General features: G+C 46.3%; 1 protein-coding gene across 1 annotated transcript in view; it reads right to left on the reverse strand.

Annotated features, from left to right (window-relative positions):
- The window catches only part of LOC144130257 (uncharacterized), a 118,242-nt gene that overhangs the window by 28,531 nt on the left and 69,597 nt on the right, over positions 1 to 20,114 (reverse strand). Inside the window, exon 6 of the mRNA XM_077664221.1 lies at positions 369 to 462. Within this exon, the coding sequence (XP_077520347.1) occupies positions 369 to 462 (94 nt within the window). The remainder of the gene's footprint in view (positions 1 to 368; positions 463 to 20,114) is intronic.

Below are 20,114 nucleotides of genomic sequence, written 5' to 3' on the forward strand. Positions count from 1 at the left end.
ATTGTAAGTTTAAACCCATATTTCGGAAAGCTAAAATTCTTGGGCGGGGAAAAGATCGGATGGAAAGAGAGATTAATGAAGCATATCACATCAGAAAAGCAGGTGGTCAGTGTGTCAGCACCGCTTCCTTGTCTCTTCTTGATAATGAAATGGCGTTTTTGAATCATTGCGGTCGATTGCCACGAGGCGATAGTAGCGCTGTACTTAGGCTTTGGTATTCTCAATAAAAAATCAGTTGGAAGTGCAGCATTCGTCCTTTCGTATGTGTGTCTTTTTCGTCCCCGTTTTTTCGTGCTGCTTTGTTTTCTCAAGATTTTCATATGCAATGAAGCCTTCATGTGATAATGTACGGCCAACAACATACTCACCGGTCTTCTTTAGATCTTCTTCCTTTCCTTGCCGGGTGGGATCGCAATATTGGGCCGTGTTTTGGGCTTTTGTAGCCAAGGCTTTATTCCATTCCTGACGTGTGAGAGGAGCACAGAAAGAGCACTGTGAGGACAGGTAATGGTAAAGCCAAGTGAAGATACCGCTAAACGTGATTGCTATCATGGCAAACAATGGCTGCACTTTTCGGTAGAATGCTACTGCTGCGTCCTTCCCCAAGCAGCACAGGCAATCGGGCCAACATTGGAAATGTTTTGGCAAAGGCTGGTCCTACAGAGGACCAGGGTGAAATCATGCATTTGCGAATTTGGACCGATTGCCTGTGCTGCTCACGTTTCTTCGTATTCATTGCCCAAGAGCTGGCTGGTTCGGTTTGGTTTGTGGGGGTTTAACGTCCCAAAGCGACTCAGGCTATGAGTGATGTCGCAGTGAAGGGCACCGGAAATTTTGGCCTCCTGGGGTTCTTTAACGTGCACTAAAATTGCACCGTACACGGGCCTCTTGAATTTTGCCTCCATCGAAATCCGACTGCTGCGGCTGGGATCGAACCCGCGACTTTCAGGTGAGCAGCCGAGCACAATAATCACTGAGCCACCGTGGAGTGCCTGATTACAGATTCACCGATTTCCGAAACAGACAGGAATATAGAGTACTGGGATGCTTAAATGGTCAGCCAGAAAGAAGAACAAAGTCATCCGTCAGGCCCTGGAGAGCGCTGAATCCCAAGGGATCACAGCCTGCTGAAAGGGCAGTAGATGACGGCGTTCAAGACTCAAGTCTTCATCGCCCTCTGATTCCTTCATGGGTGCAAATACTAATTCAATAATCATCATCATCATCATCATCATCATCCAGATAACCGCGGCTGTCCAGTCTTGAAGACGCACTGGAAAGTAGGTAATAGTTGCGGCTCTCGCTACTCGTTGGTTTGCGTCACCTAGCCGAAGTTGGGGCCCCCCGTCTTCGTAAAGTGAAAATCCGCTGCCCTTTCGAGCAATGTGAGGTTACTGACGTGGTGTTTTGGGTGTAAGGCGTGACACCGAGGTTCAGCAGCAGACGCCTGTTGATCCGCAGCAGGACAGAAAATGTAATACGCCATCAAGCGGGAAAGCGGGTGGAACGGACGGTATTGCATTCCGGTTCTGGTGACACTAAAGCCGGCCCGAGAGCGGCGCAATTGTTTTTAACGCGCATGTTCTCCAGGTTGCTGCCTGTTCCTTATAGAAGCTTTCTTTTTCGTCGATTGATCTCCGCGTAAGGAACATCAGTAACGACAGTCTGAGTAAATAAAGTATGAATGGAAGGAACCGGCATTCGTCCTTCTCGCTAAATTGCAGCGACCCGCACGTTGACCTACCAGAAAGTTCATGGCGGCCGCCTTTGGAAATTTCTCCGCCTTGCCGGTGGCGATCATCGAGCGGAATACATTGTGCTGCTTGAGGAATGCTGCCTGTTCTTCGGCTGTGAACCCGTCGGCGAGAATGGTGCAGTCCCCGTCGGAAGCCCGCGGTACCAGGATGGCCAGGAGGTCCTTTAACGCGGGGAGTTGGACAGCCGCCGCGGGTTCCGTGGGGTTGCCCGCCATAGCCAAGGTCAGGAACACAGGCCAGGTTGCATCAATAACCGCCATAGCTGTTGCTTCTTCTTCTTCTTAAGCCTCTCGTGCCGTTCGCATGCATGCTGCACGGTCTGCTTTGTCTTTGCATTCTGCTCCTCAATGTATTCGCCTCTTTGAGCTAGGGAGCGGCTAACCGGATTCTGGGTCTGGCAGCGGCGTTTCTGCATAGGCGGAACGCAAAAAATACGGCAGTGTATTTTAGGTTGTCGGCGTGCGTTGAAGAGCTCCAGGCGGTAGAAAATTATCTGGGATGTTATAACAGATTCGCAAGCGAAGTGTGATATAAGTTAGAGGCCCGAGTGACGCGGTAATTTTACTGAGAGAGAGAGGGTGAGAAAGAAAATGGTTGTTGCATATAATGTTTCGGTGGGATATGTATCGGTGAGACATGCGTTGTACTAACACACGGGTATACTTTGGATATGCATCTACTTTGTGACCGAGACCACTACCCCCCCCTCCCCCCCCCCCCCCCCCAACGCTCTAAGGGTGTCCGGGAAAGCATGCTAAAGTGCGCGAAGTGGTGACACTCGCGTGGGCGGGTACCTAAACTAGGTGTATTCTCATACTGAGGCGGCGGTGACGAGAGTGGATTTTTACGTGGTTGCAGAAGCCACGCATGTGGTTGCATTTTGCCGCGCAGCGTCCACGTGTATTGCGTTTTCGTCGGCAAGGTATGTGGCATCCAGTGCTTGGGCTTTGAGCTGGCTGCGCGTATCTTGGCGACCAGGTGGCATGTTTTTGGGGATTGGTGTGACAAGACGGCTATCGATCCGTATTGGAAGGGGGGACTTGGGGGTGGAGTCTCCTATGGGGTTGATGTTGAGACGGTCAAGCATGAGACGGACGTGTTTGCTGCGGGAGAGTGGATGGATTTGGGCGGTCCTGTGAGCCTCTATGAGTTCTGTGAGCGTGTTGTAGATGCCGAGTTGGAGGAGAAACTGTGTGCTGCCGTACTGGGGCAGGCCCCGTGCCGCTTTGTACGCTGAACGTATAATGCTGTTCACAACTTCCTCGTCCTACCGGCGAAGGTGACAGTAGGGGTAGGAGTAGCCTATCCTGCTAATGAGGAAACCTTGCGTGAGCCGACAGAGGTCATCCTCCTTCATAGGGGACAGCACTGCCCCTGCGGTGTGCGCTTCCTTCCCAGCCACGTGAACTCCGATCTTACTTAGCCGTCATTGATCCTAACTCATCTGTTCGAGAGAAATTCTTCGGTATACGTCCTTACACTGCAATTTCAGTCCTGTAAATGTTTCAGTATGATATATTTGACATTGTCAAATTCATCTTCGAGGTCTAATGCTAGTAGTGAAAAACGCAAGATCGCCGAACCAAAAATCTGAGAGCACTTGCCTGCTTACGCGGAGGAATGCGAAGACATAGAACTTTCTAGAACGCGGGTTTTTCCACGACGCCAGTATGCGATGTATATATTTAATTATTTTTAATTTCTAAAATTTATAATGTTTTAAGTTTTACTTTTATTTTTCTCCTTTTGACTTTTAATATTTTTCTCGTTTTCACTTTTTCTTGCTTTCATTATGGTTTTTACTTTATTTATTTTACTTTTCTCGTCCAGGTGCTATGTCGACGTCCATGGCTATTGTGTCTTCGATGTGTAATTAATTAATAAATTATGATACACCAACCAAATTTTTCCCACTGCAAGATTTTGTCACGCACTGTCTAACCCATTTAAACTTTTGCACAGATATCTTTATAGAACGACACTGTCGTGCCGAGAAGCTATGTCGACGTCCGTGGCTATCGTGACGCCGAAGTGCAATTTTCACGTATAATTAATTAAATAAATATATACGCAGCGCCCAGATTTTTCCCACAACGAGACCTCATCACACTCAATCTAAAACAACTAAATTTTTACACATTTATCTTCACACAACAACGTAATCTTGCGGAGAATGTTTTGCTGACACGAAACTCTCGACGTAGCCATCTAATGTTTTCGCATTAAAAATAATTGGGACGCTTCGACACGAGACCTTGCGAGGCAACAAAAATAGCGCATGTTGCGCTTTCGAGGTTTGGCATACCTGGCACTGCGTGAGGGGCACTAATATGGAAGCCAAGGGCAAATCACATCCCGTGGTATATTAATAGTCAGTGAGAAGGAAATATCCGTATCCACTTAGGCCGTTGGCGAAAGAAGAAATGACAGACCTTGCAGACAAACTACCCTCACCTTGGTTTAATCGACAAGATACATCCACCGATATATCAGGATACATGCCCATTTTGCAGACAACAAACAAGCCTGCATGACACAGTTTGGGCATGTCAAAGAACAAAGCCATTTTGGAAATGCAAAACACATCAGCAGCGGGAGCAGCCGTTGTCAAACTAAAACATCAATGACCAGAGGTTGCTAGTCGCCAGGGCCCGAGCGACAGCAACCTCCGATAGAGTCCTGGACGGTGAACTCCACTCGTGCTCTCCCATCTGAGATATTGTCCATCACAATAAAATTATTACTACGATCCTCCACAACGGCCCCTCTTGCTCTCTTTTCTTTCACTCCCTAATTCATCAGTTCTCTAACGGCTGCGGTTGAGCTGTACACTGAAATCTGAGAAAATCACTGCGTCTTGATATTCGCCAAAATCGATTAATTTTTTTGGCGGCACGCGTGACCTAATTCAGTTCCTGACTTCCGAGCTGTGCGAAGCCGTGCTGCCCAACTCCGACCCAGAGACCCAACTCCGCGCTGTAGAGCGAGCCAAGGAGGTCGCCGTAAGCCACGGGCTGCCGGCCATCTAGCGTGACCAAGACCTCACCTCAAACCACTTTCTGCCGGTGAATAAACGTTTTCCAATCCAATCCGTCAAAATAAAATTATTACCGCCCTCCAAAACTGCACCTGTTTTTCTCTTTTCTTTCACTCCCTACTTCATGTGTTCTCTAACAATGCTGTTGAGCAGTCCACTGAAAATTGAGAAAATTACTGCTAAGTCTCAAGCGGATACGCTGCAAGGGAAATCCCCGCTTACTAAAGTCATCAGGGGTAGGGGCGTCCCTGTGTAACCCGAGCCCTACCATCACTCGGGAGCGCTGCTTGGGTCTGTCCTCGGTCCCCCTCCGGGAAGCCAGGGCCATCTCTGGGAAACGCTGAGGCCTGCGGGCGTCTCAGTAGGCGAAGAGACCGAGGGCGAAGCGAAAGCAGGAGTGGCGCTTGCGTCCCTTGAGAGCCTGTGAGTAGTACTGCTGTGAGACCATAGGGGTGTGGGATGAAGCCCACACTCGCACTTCCCGGTACGTAGGCGGTAGGTCCTGACTTAGTACACCAGGGCCGGCGTCAAAGCCAAGACGCTTAATACAATTTGGTAGAATCGGGCTCTCGCTTGGAGTGCGGCACGAAGAGATTACCCGAAGTCGAGGGCGCTTCGGCGTCTGGCAGGGGTGCGCAGCACGGAAGCGCACCACGGGGAGTAGCGACCCCGCCTATCCGACGCTCCTGGGTTGGACCCAGACACTACCAACGGGGTGGCAGTAGTGGACCAGCCCGCCACGCTCGATGGGAGGGCTTTCGGGCCCGAGGATGACCAAACCTAAATTGGTACAAGAGCAGTCTCTGGTGTGGGGGTCCACCAGTTGTCGAGCTTGCTCCTACATAGGGGACTTGCTTCTTGGGAAGTGGTCTGGCCCCAGCCTACTCCGTGTATGGCTGGGGGGAAGCTCTTGTGGCCGACCGAAAACTTCTTCACAGTTGCTCTGACGGATCAGCGAAAAGTTCCGCTGTCAACAACGTTAAATCCGCCTCGTGCAGTAGAAGCCCATTTGTGGCCCTTTTTTTCAAATTCTCAAGGTGGGGTTGAAGACCCATTTCCCAAGCATTTCACTCTAAATAAGTCGAGCACAAGACCAGGGGAAAGCTTGTACCCATTGTATCACCAGTGGGTACCCGTTGGCACTGGGGATCGAACCCCGCACCTCCCGCATGCGAGGTGGATGCTCAACCGCTTGGCCACCGCGGCGGTTAATTAATAAAAGCCAATTACTTTTTGGGACACGCGTGACAGGCGCCCACCAGAGAGAGAAATAACTTTAATTCGCACCCGTCAAAAATGACGGGAGAGAAGGCTTTAGCCTAAGCCCCCATTAATTCCCCTAACCGTCGGCTGGAATTCCTTGGGACTCGGCGGCAGTCAGGGCGAGACCGATGGCTTTGCGTTGCTCTTCTGCTTCGTGGTTGAGTAATAACGTCTCCCAAGATTCTACATTCCTATTTCGGTCGCTATAGATAGGGCAGGTCCAGAACATGTGGAATACATCTGCAATGCTATTGCAGTGCGTACATCTAGGATTAAATACTTCTGGATGCGATTTACTTTACAGTTCAGGGCTTGGAAACACCACGGTTTTGCAATTTCTTCCACATGACTTTCTCTTTCTCATTGAGCTGTTTATCTGCAGGTGGATAGGTCTTACTACCGAGTTTCTAATGAGAAATTATTTTTCATGGAATGTTGTGAGTTCGTCACCCGATAGGAGGCGTTCCTCGCGTTGAGGCAGCGCGTCAGCGGCGATCGACCGGAAAGTGAGCCTTCGGGCGATCGCGTGCGCCTTGTCGTTCCCCCGCAGGCCCCGATGAGCCGGTGCCCAGATCAATGAGATTACCTGTGATGGTACTTGCCCTTCTCTCAGAATTCTGGCGGATGCAGCAGAAATTCTGCCCACATTACAATTCCTAATGGCTGCCTTAGAGTCACTATCACCCTTGTATCGTTTTGTATTATTGACGATGATGATTATGATGATGATGATGTCCTCAGGCTGATTTTCACGTACCAACGGCGGGGGATTGGCCAGGGTTCAATACTGATACAAACGCACACATGGGTAAGGAGTGGGGTAAATGAATAATTTTGTGGCGAGGACTCGAATTTGGATTAAAAAAGGCGATAAAAGAACGGAAATGAACGGATAACTTTATAAAAGAACGGATAACTTTGATCGACATAAATAGAAATTTAGTCGTGGTATTCTGCAGCGCAGGAGGGTCACGGACACCTCACATTTCTGCGAACTGCACATCTTCACACTCCAAGAAAATGCCATGCGTTGAAAATCCGCTACAGCAAGGAGAGGCTTATGGCTCGAGTAGTGGAGGCGCAGGAAGCGTTGGAAGCGTGCTGCAGTCAAAAAGACGGTATTAGGGACGGATGGGACAATAGGTCCCCCAAGGGCGGACTTGGCTAAAAAATCAGCGCTCTCATTAGAATCAATGCCACAGTGCACAGAGACCCAGTGAAAACGTACTTCTGTAATATGTGGTGGAAGAAAAAATCGAAGGGAAGGGCTCATAGGAGTATCCCACAATTTTTCCAGCGCTGTCAAGACAGAAAGGCTATCTGAAAGTATAATGACCTGAAAGATATTGCAGGGAATCCTTATTAAGTGCAACTCAATGGCCAGAAACTCGGCGACAAAAATAGGGGTATAGTCAGGGGCCTGAAATGAATAACTCCAGTCAAGAGCCATTGAGTAAATGCCAATGACTGCCTTTTCATTTTGCTGGGAGGCGTCTGTAAAAACGGCATTATGGTTAGGAAAATTATCCATATACTAATCAATAACCCCACTTAATACACTGGGAGGCAGATTTTTAGCATTCCCTGGGAGGGTGCCATCAAAGTAGACTGCAGTATCAGCGCGGCGGTGGATAACTGGTACTACCGAATTTATTGAATCAGAAATTTTTGACAGCAGGGAATTAGTGAACAAAACCTGAGGAAGCTTATACCTAGGCCATAATAAAGAACAAAATAATATAGATGGGTTCGTTGTAAATATGGGGTTAGCCAATCCAAGAACAGGCTCCAAAGACCTTAAAAACGTCCGCACATTAAGAATCTGAAACTGCAAATTTAGATCAGGTATCCGCGCCTCCAAGTACAGCACAGCATCCGCCACTGATTTAGGCAGACCTAAGCAAAGGCGCAGAGCGCGTCGCTCCATAACAAACATGGGCTCAAGTTTATACCTTGTACACCCAGAAAAGAGGAGAGCCGAATTCAAGTATCGGCCTCACAGAGGCCTTGCAAAGAAAGAGCAAAGTGTCGCGACGCATAGAAATTTTTATTTTTTGCTAGTCCTAAGCCACCGGGCAAGGGCACGCTCACCTTTAATCGCAAAGCTAGAGCAATGTACTGCTGCTAGAGCAATTGCAACTTCTTCTGCCTCAGTTGCACTTGATTTTTTAACGGTGCAGTACGAGACCGGGCCTTCACTCTTACAAGCCACTACCGCTGTGTGTGCTGCCTGCTATCGCATTCGGCAGCGTCCGTGTAGAGCACATCGGATCTGCCTTAAAATTTGACCTGTAGGGCCACAGCCCTATCTTAGCGTCTACCTTCGTGAAATACTGGATGCATGTGCTTTGGCAGCGGTTGAATTTTGAGTCTTTCCCTGGTTGCTCTAGGTACGTTACCTGATCGCTTTCAACACTCCGAGGGTTTCAAACCCAGGCGCTCAATGATTTTACTTCCAGTTTTGCTTTTCTAACGTATTTGATGCTGCGAATCCGCGGCCGCTTCTATGAGCTCATTCAGAGTGTTGGAGACACCCAGCGTCAGAAGCTTTACCGTCGAAGTGTTCGGAGGAATGCGGTTTTGATCCCTTTTCTGATTATAATTTCAATTTTCTCCTTTTCTGCTTTGGCCAGTTTGATATAGAGGGCAACGTATAACACACGGCTTATGACGAAAGCCTGAACTAATTTCAAAAGATTGGCCTCCTTCATCCCCGCATGCTTGTTAGAAATGCGCTTAAGTAGCCGACACGTCTGGCTCGTACTCGCTTCAAGTCTCATGATAGTTTCTTCGCTTTTGCCATTGGCTTGTATGCGCAGCTCTAGGACTCCAATGCTGTCTACGGTCAGAATGGCATTGCCAATCACTCGATCGTTACGCAATATCATAGCCCTTACGATGGGAACTGTTCCTTTTTCTTTTTTTTTTGAGATGACAGAAATAGAGCCTGTGATTTTTCTGCCGAGCATTTTAACCCAATCGACTCTAGATATTTCTCTATTATATGCATGACCCTCTGATATGTGCTTTCAATTGTCCCATCACTACTCTTGTTCACCCAAAGCATGAAATTGTATTCATATACGGCGTGATGCAGGTCTGTGATTCCGTGCAGCTGCCCTGGAAGCCCAATAATCGCTATATTAAGCAAGATCGAACAGAGCACGAACCCTCGCGGAGTACCTCAATTCCCCAATCTAATGTTTTCGAGTGATTGTCCGCCGAGGCTGATAGTTTCAGCCAGATTTGAGAGAAGGTCCCTTACGTAGTTATATGTCTTGACTCCATCATTTAGCGCACTAAGCTTGTCTAGTGCGGCTATGTGTTTGACATTATCAAAAGCTTTGGAGACGTCCAGTCCCACAATGACCCTATCATCGACAGTCTTTTAACTGATTACCTGGTGCTTCAGCTGTAGCATGACATCGCATGCCGATTGGTTTGATCTGAAGCCTATCATGCTGTAAGGGTAAATATTTTTATCTTCCGTGGATCTATTAAGTCTAGTTCCGATTACGCGCTGGATCAATTTTCTAACACAAGATGTGATGAAAATGGGTCTGAGATCATCGTCATTTATTTAACCTTAAAGGCCCTTGGCTTAGAGCATTACATAAGGGGGGGGAGGGGGGAGGCGAGCAGTCGTTACATAATACAGTGGTCGGTAACATCAACAAGAAATACAAGTTACAGGGTTCATGTTCAACATTGTCATTATCAAAATTATCAAAAGTATCAAAAACATTATCAAAAGAAAGACACAGCGGCTCAAGAACAACTTGGAGAAAGATGAGAAAACACACACGCACACGCTCAAAAACACGGCGAAATAACTCAGCCCTTGAAATGTCCTGTTAATAACTGCCTGAATTTATTAGGTTCTATTTCAGTAACTTTTAAATCGGGTAGGTCATTCCACAATGTAATAGAAATAGGTAAAAATATTTATTAAATTAGTTTGTGGAGCCGTGTATGCGCTGAAAAATTGAAGAGTTAAAAGGTCAGTGTGAAGTGCGAAGTGGCGGGCGCAATACAGAGTTTCTTGACTTTAGGATGGTGTGGTATAATTTGTGAAATAAGCAAAGCTGTGAAATTTTCCGCCGTAGTGCCAGGGGTTGAAGATCAAGGGATGCCTTGATAAGAGTTACCCTGTGTCGTTGTCGTACTGCGATGTGATAAAACGGGCCGCGCGATTTCGGATGGCTTCAAGCTGATCGATTAGATATTTCTGATGGGGATTTCAGATAGCCGAGACATATTCGAGTTTGGGATGGATGAATGTTACGTATGTGAGTTGACGGATAGAAAGGGGGGGGGGGAGCGAGGGATCGTCTGATAAACTCAAGCAACTTGGAAGCATTTGTACTACAAAGTTCTGCGATGTGCTCAGACCAGGTTAGTTTGTTGTTCACGATGATTCCATGGTTTTGTTCCTGGCACTGGTGTAAAACTTAATGAATATGGATAGCTGACGTTATTTCGCTTTCTTGATACACGCATGAACTTACATTTGGAAATGTTCAGTTGCATAAGTCATGATATACACCAGGTTTTTATGAGGTTTAAGTCGCGTTGAAGCAGAGTCTGATCATCGGGAGTAGGTATGCGGCGTTAAAGGACACAACCGTCTGCGAAGAGGCGGATGCAAGATGATATCGCATTAGGAAGATCGTTTATAAATATCAGGAAAAGGAGTGGTCCCAGCACCTATCCCTGAGGGACCCCAGAGATGACTAGTATTCTACAATCTGTGGTTGCTTATTACTGTATATTGTGAGCGGTCTTGGAGAAAGCAGTCAATCCATAATAAGTTTAAAGGGTTAATGTGGAGGCAGGAGAGTTTTGCCATTAAACGCCGATGTGGAACGCGATCGAAGGCTTTAGAGAAGTGTAGGTAAATGACGTCAGTTTGAAAAAAAGATTCTAGGTTTAAATGAATGTCTGTGTTGAATTCGAAAAACTGGGATTCGCAAGACTGGCCTTACGTAAACCCATACTGTTTTTCATAAAAAAAAGCGTTATTGTCGAGGTGTGATGCGATCTGCGAATATAAAATATGCTCCAGTAGCTTGCATGGAACGGATGTTAATAAAACTGAGCGGTAATTAGAAAGATCGGATCCATTTCATACCTTAAATACTGAGGTTACTTAACTAGTTTTCCGATCATTTGCTATTTCAACGTTTGAAACGGACGGCTGAAAAATGATTTGCAAAATGCGGCGACAAATGCTCACAGTTTCCTTCAATATTTTGACAGTTATGTTGTCTGGACCAAGGACGCTTGAAAATTTAATGTTATCGACGAGATTAGTGATACCCTCATGGGTTATAAAAGCTGGTCGCATTTGGGGAAAACTAGCGGCAGGGAATATAGAGTGCAGGTTCGTGTGTGAACACGGAGGATAAATATGAATTCATGACATGCGCGCTGATTATCAGGAACATGTAAGCCGCCTTGGTTAACGAATGAAATGTTTTGAGTAGGGCTTTTGCTTGGAGTGACCAGATTCCACAATTTTTGGGGGTCAACGCGCTTGATGCTTTCAAGATCTTCGGAACAAAATTTCTTTTTAGAACGTCGTAGTAGGCTAATGTATTCATGTAGGCACTTGCTGTACATTTCCCATTTATCAACTGAATTCGTGTGCTTGGCCGCACGATAGAGGCGCTTCTTTTTGTTTTCTAACTGTCGCAAGGCGTTGCTATACCAGGGCTTGTTACAGTCACCACGTATGCCGACAAGGGGGACATAGGTTTTAACAAGGAATAAGATTTTATTCGTGTAGAAAAACCAGTTTTGTTTATTTATCTAGTGGGTGCGGCTTGATGGAAAAGGTGGAAAAAAGTTTCTTACGGTTAATAGTGCGAAAATCTGTTTTATTGTAGTCGCGAATGTACTTTAAGGAGCGTTGCTTGGTGAGGACGGGAACAAAAAAATTGAACACAAGCTCCTCGCGATCGCTCAAGCTGGTGATACTTCTTAATGACTCAATTAACTGAGGTTTAGAAGCAAGAACAAGATCGAGAATATTGTCACCACGAATAGGCACTTAAACTATCTGGGTGAAGTTAAATGTGAGGAGCAAGTCAATAAAATTGTTCGCCGGGCCGGAAATTGTTCGCCGGGCAAGGTTTCCCAGTCAATATCGGGATAGTTAAAGTTTCCACAAAGAAGGAAGTTGGCATGGACAAAGCGAGAGTGTAGATCAAGTAGGACGGAGTGAAGGTTGGTAACAAAGGAGGAGTCGCAATTAGGAGGCCGATAACAAGCAACAATAATATTTGTACACGTAGGAAGGGCCAGTTAATCGCAAAGTGTCTCGTGAGAGGAACTAACATGGACGGGGGATGCATGCTGTTCTGATTTCGAGAGAACAAGGACACCACCACCCTTCTTCCCGCTCTGACGCGGCTGTAAGTAATAAAAGATTTCGTTTCGGAAAGAAGCAGCTCTGTGTCCTCGATATCTGGAGTCAGCCAAGACTTGGTAAAAATAGCCATATCCGCCGAACCATATTCAAGAAGGGATGCTACTGCTTCTTTCTTTGGGAGGTAACTGCGAATATTTGTAAATAATAGAGTCATGTTCTCTGAAGCCCGCGCATTTCTGTTAGCTAATGATGATTGATGAGGATTGGCACGTAGAGGGCGAAAAGCAGGTGGTGGTGTTGACTATGACGACGGCAGCTCTGTTACAGAATCAGTTGTGTCATTGCAGACGTATTGCCTGTCACCAACAAGAAATTTGCTGAAACGTATCTTGAACGCCGCGTTAGTTTGCTGGGCATACACAGAAAGTTTTTTTCGGGCCAATCTGACACGGGCTGAATAATCTTCGCGAACAGTAAACTCCGAATTTTTAAGCTGGGATGCAGCTGAGAGAATTATTGGTTGGGTTTTGAAACGCGCAAATTTTACAATAATGACGCGATTCTTTGCTTGCATGTAACGTCCCATTCGGTGCGCACGATCAATGTCAGCAGGATCAATGGACACACCAAGTTTATCGAAGCAGAAGGAAACGACATGCTCTCCAGATCGCCGTGCTCTCCAGGCAAGGGGAAACGATCTTGCCAATGCTATTCACCGCCTGTTTAAAGGAGGTTTTCCGAGACCTGAATTGGGAACAGGTGGGAATAAGAGTTAATAGAGAATACCTAAAAAATCTGCGATTCACTGATGACATTGCCTCGCTGAGTCACTCAGGAGATGAACTGCAAATCATGATCAATGAGTTAGACAGAGCAGTACGGTGGGTCTAAAAATTAACATGCAGAAAACCAAGCTAATCTTCAACAGTCTAGCCAGGGAACAGCAGTTCACAATTGACAATGAGGTGCTGGAAGTGGTAAATGAATTTGTCTACTTAGGTCAGGTAGTCACAGCCGATCCGGATCATGAGAGGGAAATAACTAGAAGGATAAGAATGGGGTGGAGCGCATATCGCAAGCTCTATCAGATCATGAATAGCAGGTTACCAATATCCCGCAAAAGAAAGGTGCACAACAGCTGTATCTTACCGGTAATCACCTACGGGGCAGAAACGTGGAGGCTTACGAAAAGGCTTCAGCTTAAGGACAACCCAGCGAGCCACGGAAAGGAAAATATTAGGTGTAACGTTAAGAGACCGGAAGCGGGCAGAGTGGGTGAGGGAACAAACGCATGTTAATGACACCCTAGTTGAAATAAAGAGGATGAAATGGGCTTGGGCAGTGCATTTAATGCGAAGGAAAGATAACCGCTGGTCCTTAAGGTAACGGACTGTATTCCAAGAGAAGGCAAGCGTAGCAGAGGGCGGCAGAAGGTTACTAGGGCGGAGGAGATTAGGAGGTTTGCAGGCATAGGGTGGACGCAGCTGGCAAAGGACAGGGTTAATTAGAGAGACATGGGAGAGGCCTTTGCCCTGCAGGGGTTGCAGTCAGGATGATGATGATGATGATGACATTACGTACAGACTTGAACTACATCACATTCCGACTCCTCGGAAGCCATGATCAATCCCAGAGACGACGCCATTTTAACTACTATCATTAAGGTAGCAAACATCGTTGTTCAAATATCCTGCATAATCTACAGGGATCATGATGAACCATACAGGATTAAAAAGAACGCAACCCCCTGAAGCGCATCAAAGCCATTGTTGTCTTCCGTTTCACATAAGGCCCCGCCCACCCTTTCTCTCCCTGTGAATGCAAGATCGAGACCGCATAGGCCCACTTCTTCGGTAAGCTGGCAAGAAAGGCCAATTGCGCCTCCTTAAAACACGTGCAAAACCTTGGCCTCCATCACACACTATGGGAACTGATCTAAGCCCACCACATCACACAACTCATGCTAGTGGCCCTTACACCTGCACGGTTACAAGTCCTCGGGGCCTCAAGCTTTTACATGCCGTTACTACGGAGCACTGGTTTGATGCACCAGAGACCTTCGCATCTTGACTCGATCAAGCCCATACTAAATCAGATGCACAATGACTACAATCGCCGGAAGGCGAGTGGAAAGATCAGAACACAATTTTTGAATGTGGGATGAACATCCAAACACACTTGATTTTGAAGCAGAAGGCCCCGTGATTAGATAATGATCATAGTGGTGGCTTCCACCGACGGCGCAATGGTTAATGGCACCTTCAACCGCACGTCAGAACCCTCCATCGCAGAAAAAAATGCAGTGGCGTTAGCCGTGGCCACTTACCCACGGGCGACTATACTCACAGACTCTTAAGCCGAATGCCGTAACTACCTTAATGGCTAATTCTGCCGAATCGGCCCCCGCGTACTCAGCCTGCTTACAGTGGAGCACGTACAGTCAAGGAAAAAAGTTTGCAGGATACGGCTTTACAAAAAAATTATATTTGCATCGCATCGTTAGCCCTTGAAATCGTATTTTTCCTGTGGATGAAGCGCGCGTGTCTCCTGCTTCTATGCATCCCTCTGACCTGCTCCTCTTCATTGCACAGCAGTAATATTTTTACCCAAATCCACAAAATTGGTCCGTGACTATACATGTGACACAGACCTCGGGTGACCACTCGATCACAGGCAGCGAAGCCGCTCATCGGCACATTCTCGAGCTCCTCCCCCGAGACCCCATTATCAAAACCAAACATAGAACACCCCACTTGTCACCTACTTCGAAGTACTAGCTGGCTATACAGCCGCACGACAGAAATTCTCGCAACATCCCACTCAGTTCTCCAAGCCCGATGAACACACGTACAGAAAGGTACAAACTTAAACCTTACAGTCGCTGCACTCATTGCACCATTGGTATCCTTGAATATCCAATTCCTGAATGCTCACATTCTGAAAACACGGCCACGATAAACTATATGGTTTGGGCATGCCAACAAAATCCAGACTTGTGACCACTCCCCAATCTCCGCACCCGCGCAATGAAAGGCCGCTTTGTTGGACTAGGTCTCGGACAGCCGAAAGTGGCTGGTCGCAAGGGCCTGGGACGCAGCCTCTTCCAATTCTATTCCGTACTAAGGACCCACCCTTGTTGCCGGTCGTTTTGTACTACTGCGCTTTCAATGCAAAAGTACAATTTCAGATCAAATAGCCACCGTATTATTCATTCTGTGTGAGGTATTATTGTAGGCTATGCTTCTGTAGGGTTTGTTTCTTACTGAACGTGTGGAAGGGAGATTGAAGGTTTACAAGAGAGGAAGATTTAGAATGGAGGAAAGTTTACAATGGACGCAGTGGGTCGAAACTATGCAGTATCAGGTAATGTGCTCAGTGCTCAGTGTGCTGAGTTTGTGGTAAATCTCTTAAAGCATTAGCAGTGTCCTGGTCACTTGAGGTCACTCTAGACAGTTTGTGGGAATTTGGCAGCGAGATTATTCTGTTGTACTGGGAACACTATTAAGACGGGACGACAGAAAAAAAATTGAGGTGGTTTAGCTCTGGTTAAACCTGGAGTGACGCGATAGCTGCAGCTGGCCGAGTGGAACTCGGTCACGTGGCCAACCACGTGAAAAGCCACGTGATCAACCACGGCGCCGCTCTGCCGGCAGCTGCTCCACACCAAACGTGTGTGACCAAACATGTGTGAGCGTGGCGGCGCAGCCACCGCAGCCACGGGGTGGCGGCGCCGCCACGCTGAAGACTCGAAATGCTACCGTAATGTAGCTATCGCTACAAAACCAACATGACCAACTTACCACTCTTATGACCTCATTCCAATAATCTATGCGCAAGTTAGTATAGTTCTTTTGTGTTTCAGAGTTGGTTCGCCGGCCTTTACAAGCAAGCTAGGTAGTGTCATTGTTCTGCATGGACCTGTTAAAAGACGAAAACCTTTCATACTTCGATGAAGCGCTAATGCAGCGTTCCTATGCAATTCGTACGTTCGTGTCGTCCGTCCTTTGAGCTTCGTCTTCCCCGTTCAATTTTTTTTTTGCGCTGGCTCATGCTAGTGCGAGATACCAACTAGACCAACAGCATGAAAAGTGGAGAGCTCGTCTGTGTACAAAGTCTAACCATTTTATGTTCGATTGTCTCGCTGATAAATCGATTACGCACACATTGTGTAAAAACGAGCGACGGCCTAAATACGCGTAAAAGGTACGCTCTATTTGGCCACCAACGTTTTCGCAAAGGTACTTTCAATATATTCAGAGCTTGGGAAGCTATTGCTTTTTGCCGATTTATGTGGGGTACGAGCGCTAGTTTCTTTTCGAAAATTTCTCCAAGAAATTTGGGTTCGCGTTTTACGGCTAATTGTGTTTCGTTTGGATATAATGTGAGGTCCTCCTGTATACGTCATTGAGGTAAGAACTACACCACGTCTCTTTTTCATGGAGAAATTTAAAACCATTTTTTTCCGCCTAATTTAGAAGTGTATTTATAATTACGTTAGCACTAGAAAAATCTGTGCAAGATAAAATGGCGAGCGCCTTCTTTCAGTAGCCAGTGCCAGGTGACCCGCCTTCCAAGGTAGACAGCTGGCAACCTGCACACCGGGCTGCGCACGAGCCTAGTATACTACCTATACAAGCTACGTATATTACGTCGGATATAACGAACAATATTGTAATAACCGCGGATATAACAAACTTTCCTTTGTTAACACGGCTATAAGGAACTGAAGTATTCCACCTGGGATAGGAGTAATTTTCGTGTCTGGACCTCGGATGTAAGGAACTTAATGTGCTGACCTCGGATACAGAGAACTTTAGTACGTCAACCTTGCATACAACGGACGCTTGGCTGCGAACCCATTCAAACAAGCCACCGGGGAACACCTAAGAGTTTTTGTGCGCTGTATTTATCTTTCGCAAGATTATACGCACGTAGATGTACTGGCGAATTCAAGGTCATCAACGATAAATGAATGCATGATAAGCTGTGGTATTGTTGTTGTTAAGGTATTCAGCTTAACAATGGCGAAGTTGTGCTCAAGATACATCCTTGCGGCTCCCCATTTTCCACGCTAAATCGCAGAGAAAGTGCTGTTCCTGGCAGTACTTGGAACGTTAGGTTTGGAAAGAAGTCCCTGAGCTAATTTATCGTTCTGCCACGAAATTGTAGGTCATGTAGGTCGCGCGGCATTCTTGATTTCCAGGTCCTGTCAATGGTCTTCTCTATTTAAAAAAATAAGTGTATGGAAGTACTGTATGTGTAAAAAAAGCTTCTTTACCTGAGTTACAAGGCGGCCCAATCGGTTGGTTGAAGAGTCTTTGTTAAGCCTGCACTGACGCACTGACGCGGACAAGTGTCCATGACACGCGAAAACTAATACAGGAGAAATTCTGCCGCAATTTGAAATTGGTACGTCATTTAAATACTACAAAACAGAGCGCGTTAGTCCGAATTTCGCCTTTACAAATGTGGTCTGGAGCCACCGACTCATAATCAGGCTATAGGCATAAGCTGCTGCTCATGTGACCTGGGGCTGTATTCCACACCAGTACGTTGTCCATTCTTTCGTTTTGTCCTGTGTCATTGGTCACTGACGTATACCCGCGGCTTTCAAGCGTCCGTGGGAAGCGACCCGACTATTGGGTGGTTGGGGACCTTGGCTGCATATCACAGCATATCGCAGGCAATGGCAGCCAGTCGTCTGGGTCCGTCTGGGTTGCTTCTCACAGACGCTTGAAAGCCGCGGGTATATTTGAGCGCCCTATGACTGAGGTACAAATAGACGTGATACTGACAATTAAACATGAACAGCAAATAGAACGCGGTCCGTGAATTCTTTTGTCGTCGATAGTACACACGGCTGCCTGCTAGTAAATTTTTCCGCATAAAGCCGACGTCTTTATCCTTAACTGGCTTCACGGCATGACCCCAGTGATGTTAGAAGAAGGGGTATGTCAAACATACATCTCCTATCAAGGAGCTGACGTATCCTAGGAGAAATGTTAACCTAATGTCCAAAATACCTCCAATGATTTTTGCAGACACCTTGTGAACGCAACCGTTCTGTAGCAGTTGGGAAAAGTCGGTTGTGTGCGTGCGTTTAAAAAAAGAAGGCACAACAGTGGGCGCTTTATATGGCTCCGGTAATTTTCGTGCAACCGGGATTGAAGTGAGCAGTTTAAGGAGAATAAGAATCGCCAGTTAAGAGAGGCGCACAGGCAGAGCATGGTGTATTTGGTCTGGACCAGGAGCCGTTTGCTTAACTGAAGAGAGTGCTTTGTTTAATTCTGCTCAGGTAATTAGGCGATTGTACTCTTGCAAGTGCCTGCCAGTAAATTGGTTTTGTATCTCAGATGTTTCGCTGTGTTTCTTGAAGTTCTATGTAAAATTCAAAGATTTTAAGAGCACGGAAACATACACAATTAAAATTTTGGCGTATGCTTCTATTGTTGTAACCCTACCTTGTGTTGGTTTCGGTATAGTGTGTCGTCGCCATAAAATATTCCAAACTATTCCCACCTACATTTAGAAGAGAGTTAGCTGTTAAATGAGGATGCGTCTGTGATCATTCCTTGGTCTTTCATCGAGCGTACCTAGCTTCCTACCCTAGCCTGTTTGATAGTAAGTTTTTCCGAGTAGGATAATGGCAGAAAATAAGCCAAGCCGTGTTCTGGAGTTGTTCGGCTATACCAAACTTTCTTGTACAGGATGGTTTTATTTTATGAACACGAGATGCCATGATTCAGGAATGTTTATCCCGGCTGCCGTGAGAAACGCAGGCGGCAATCATGCAATTCAACTCGTCAATGCAAGTTTTTACGATTGTAGAAACTCAATCTAGGGTAGCGTTCAATAGGGAGACAGTACAGATAACTAAATATTTTTATCATCGTCATCACTAGCCTGATTGCGTCTAGCGCTACACATAGACCTCTCCCATATCACTCGAATTAACACTGTTCTTGGCCACCCGCGGCCACAATAGGCCCTAAACTTTCTAATATAATCCGACATTTGACTTCCTGCCATTGTGGCTACGCTTGACTTCTCTTGGAATCAGCTCCGTTATCTTTAAGAACCAAAGGTTACCCTGTTTTCGCTGTACAGGCCATACCTAGGTTTCTTGATTTCAGCTAAGATATCATTAGCTTCCATTTCCTGACTGACTCTGCTCTCTTCCTGGCTTTTAACGTTCCGCCTATCATTTTCTTTTCTGCAGCTAGCAGCTTGCTTTCTGCCCCATACGTGAGTACCGGTAAGATTCAGCTGTTATATACTTTTCTCTTGGGAGATGCATGTGAGTTGGCAGTAACGATAAGACTACCGACTAGATGCGCTCCATCCCTTTCTGATTCCTTCAGTAATTACGCTCTCAAAATACGTATATGCGGTAAATACCTGCCCAAATTACATGTATTCCCTTACCTGTTAGAACAATTCACTACATATCAGAAACTACTGTTCCTTTCCGACAAGGTTCAATATAACTTTAGTTTTCTGCATATCAGTTCTTAGAACCACCGTTCTGCTCTGCGTAACAAGGTCCTTGATGAGTCTTTGTAATTCATCCCCTGACTTACATAGCAGCCGATGTTACCAGTGAACCATAGACCACCAAGGAATTCTCCATTAAATTCCACGCCTAATTCTTCTCAATCAAGTTCTCTGGATTCCTACTATAAAC

This window comes from Amblyomma americanum, chromosome 4 (assembly GCF_052857255.1).
Source record: "Amblyomma americanum isolate KBUSLIRL-KWMA chromosome 4, ASM5285725v1, whole genome shotgun sequence".
In the NCBI taxonomy this organism is placed as follows: domain Eukaryota; kingdom Metazoa; phylum Arthropoda; class Arachnida; order Ixodida; family Ixodidae; genus Amblyomma; species Amblyomma americanum.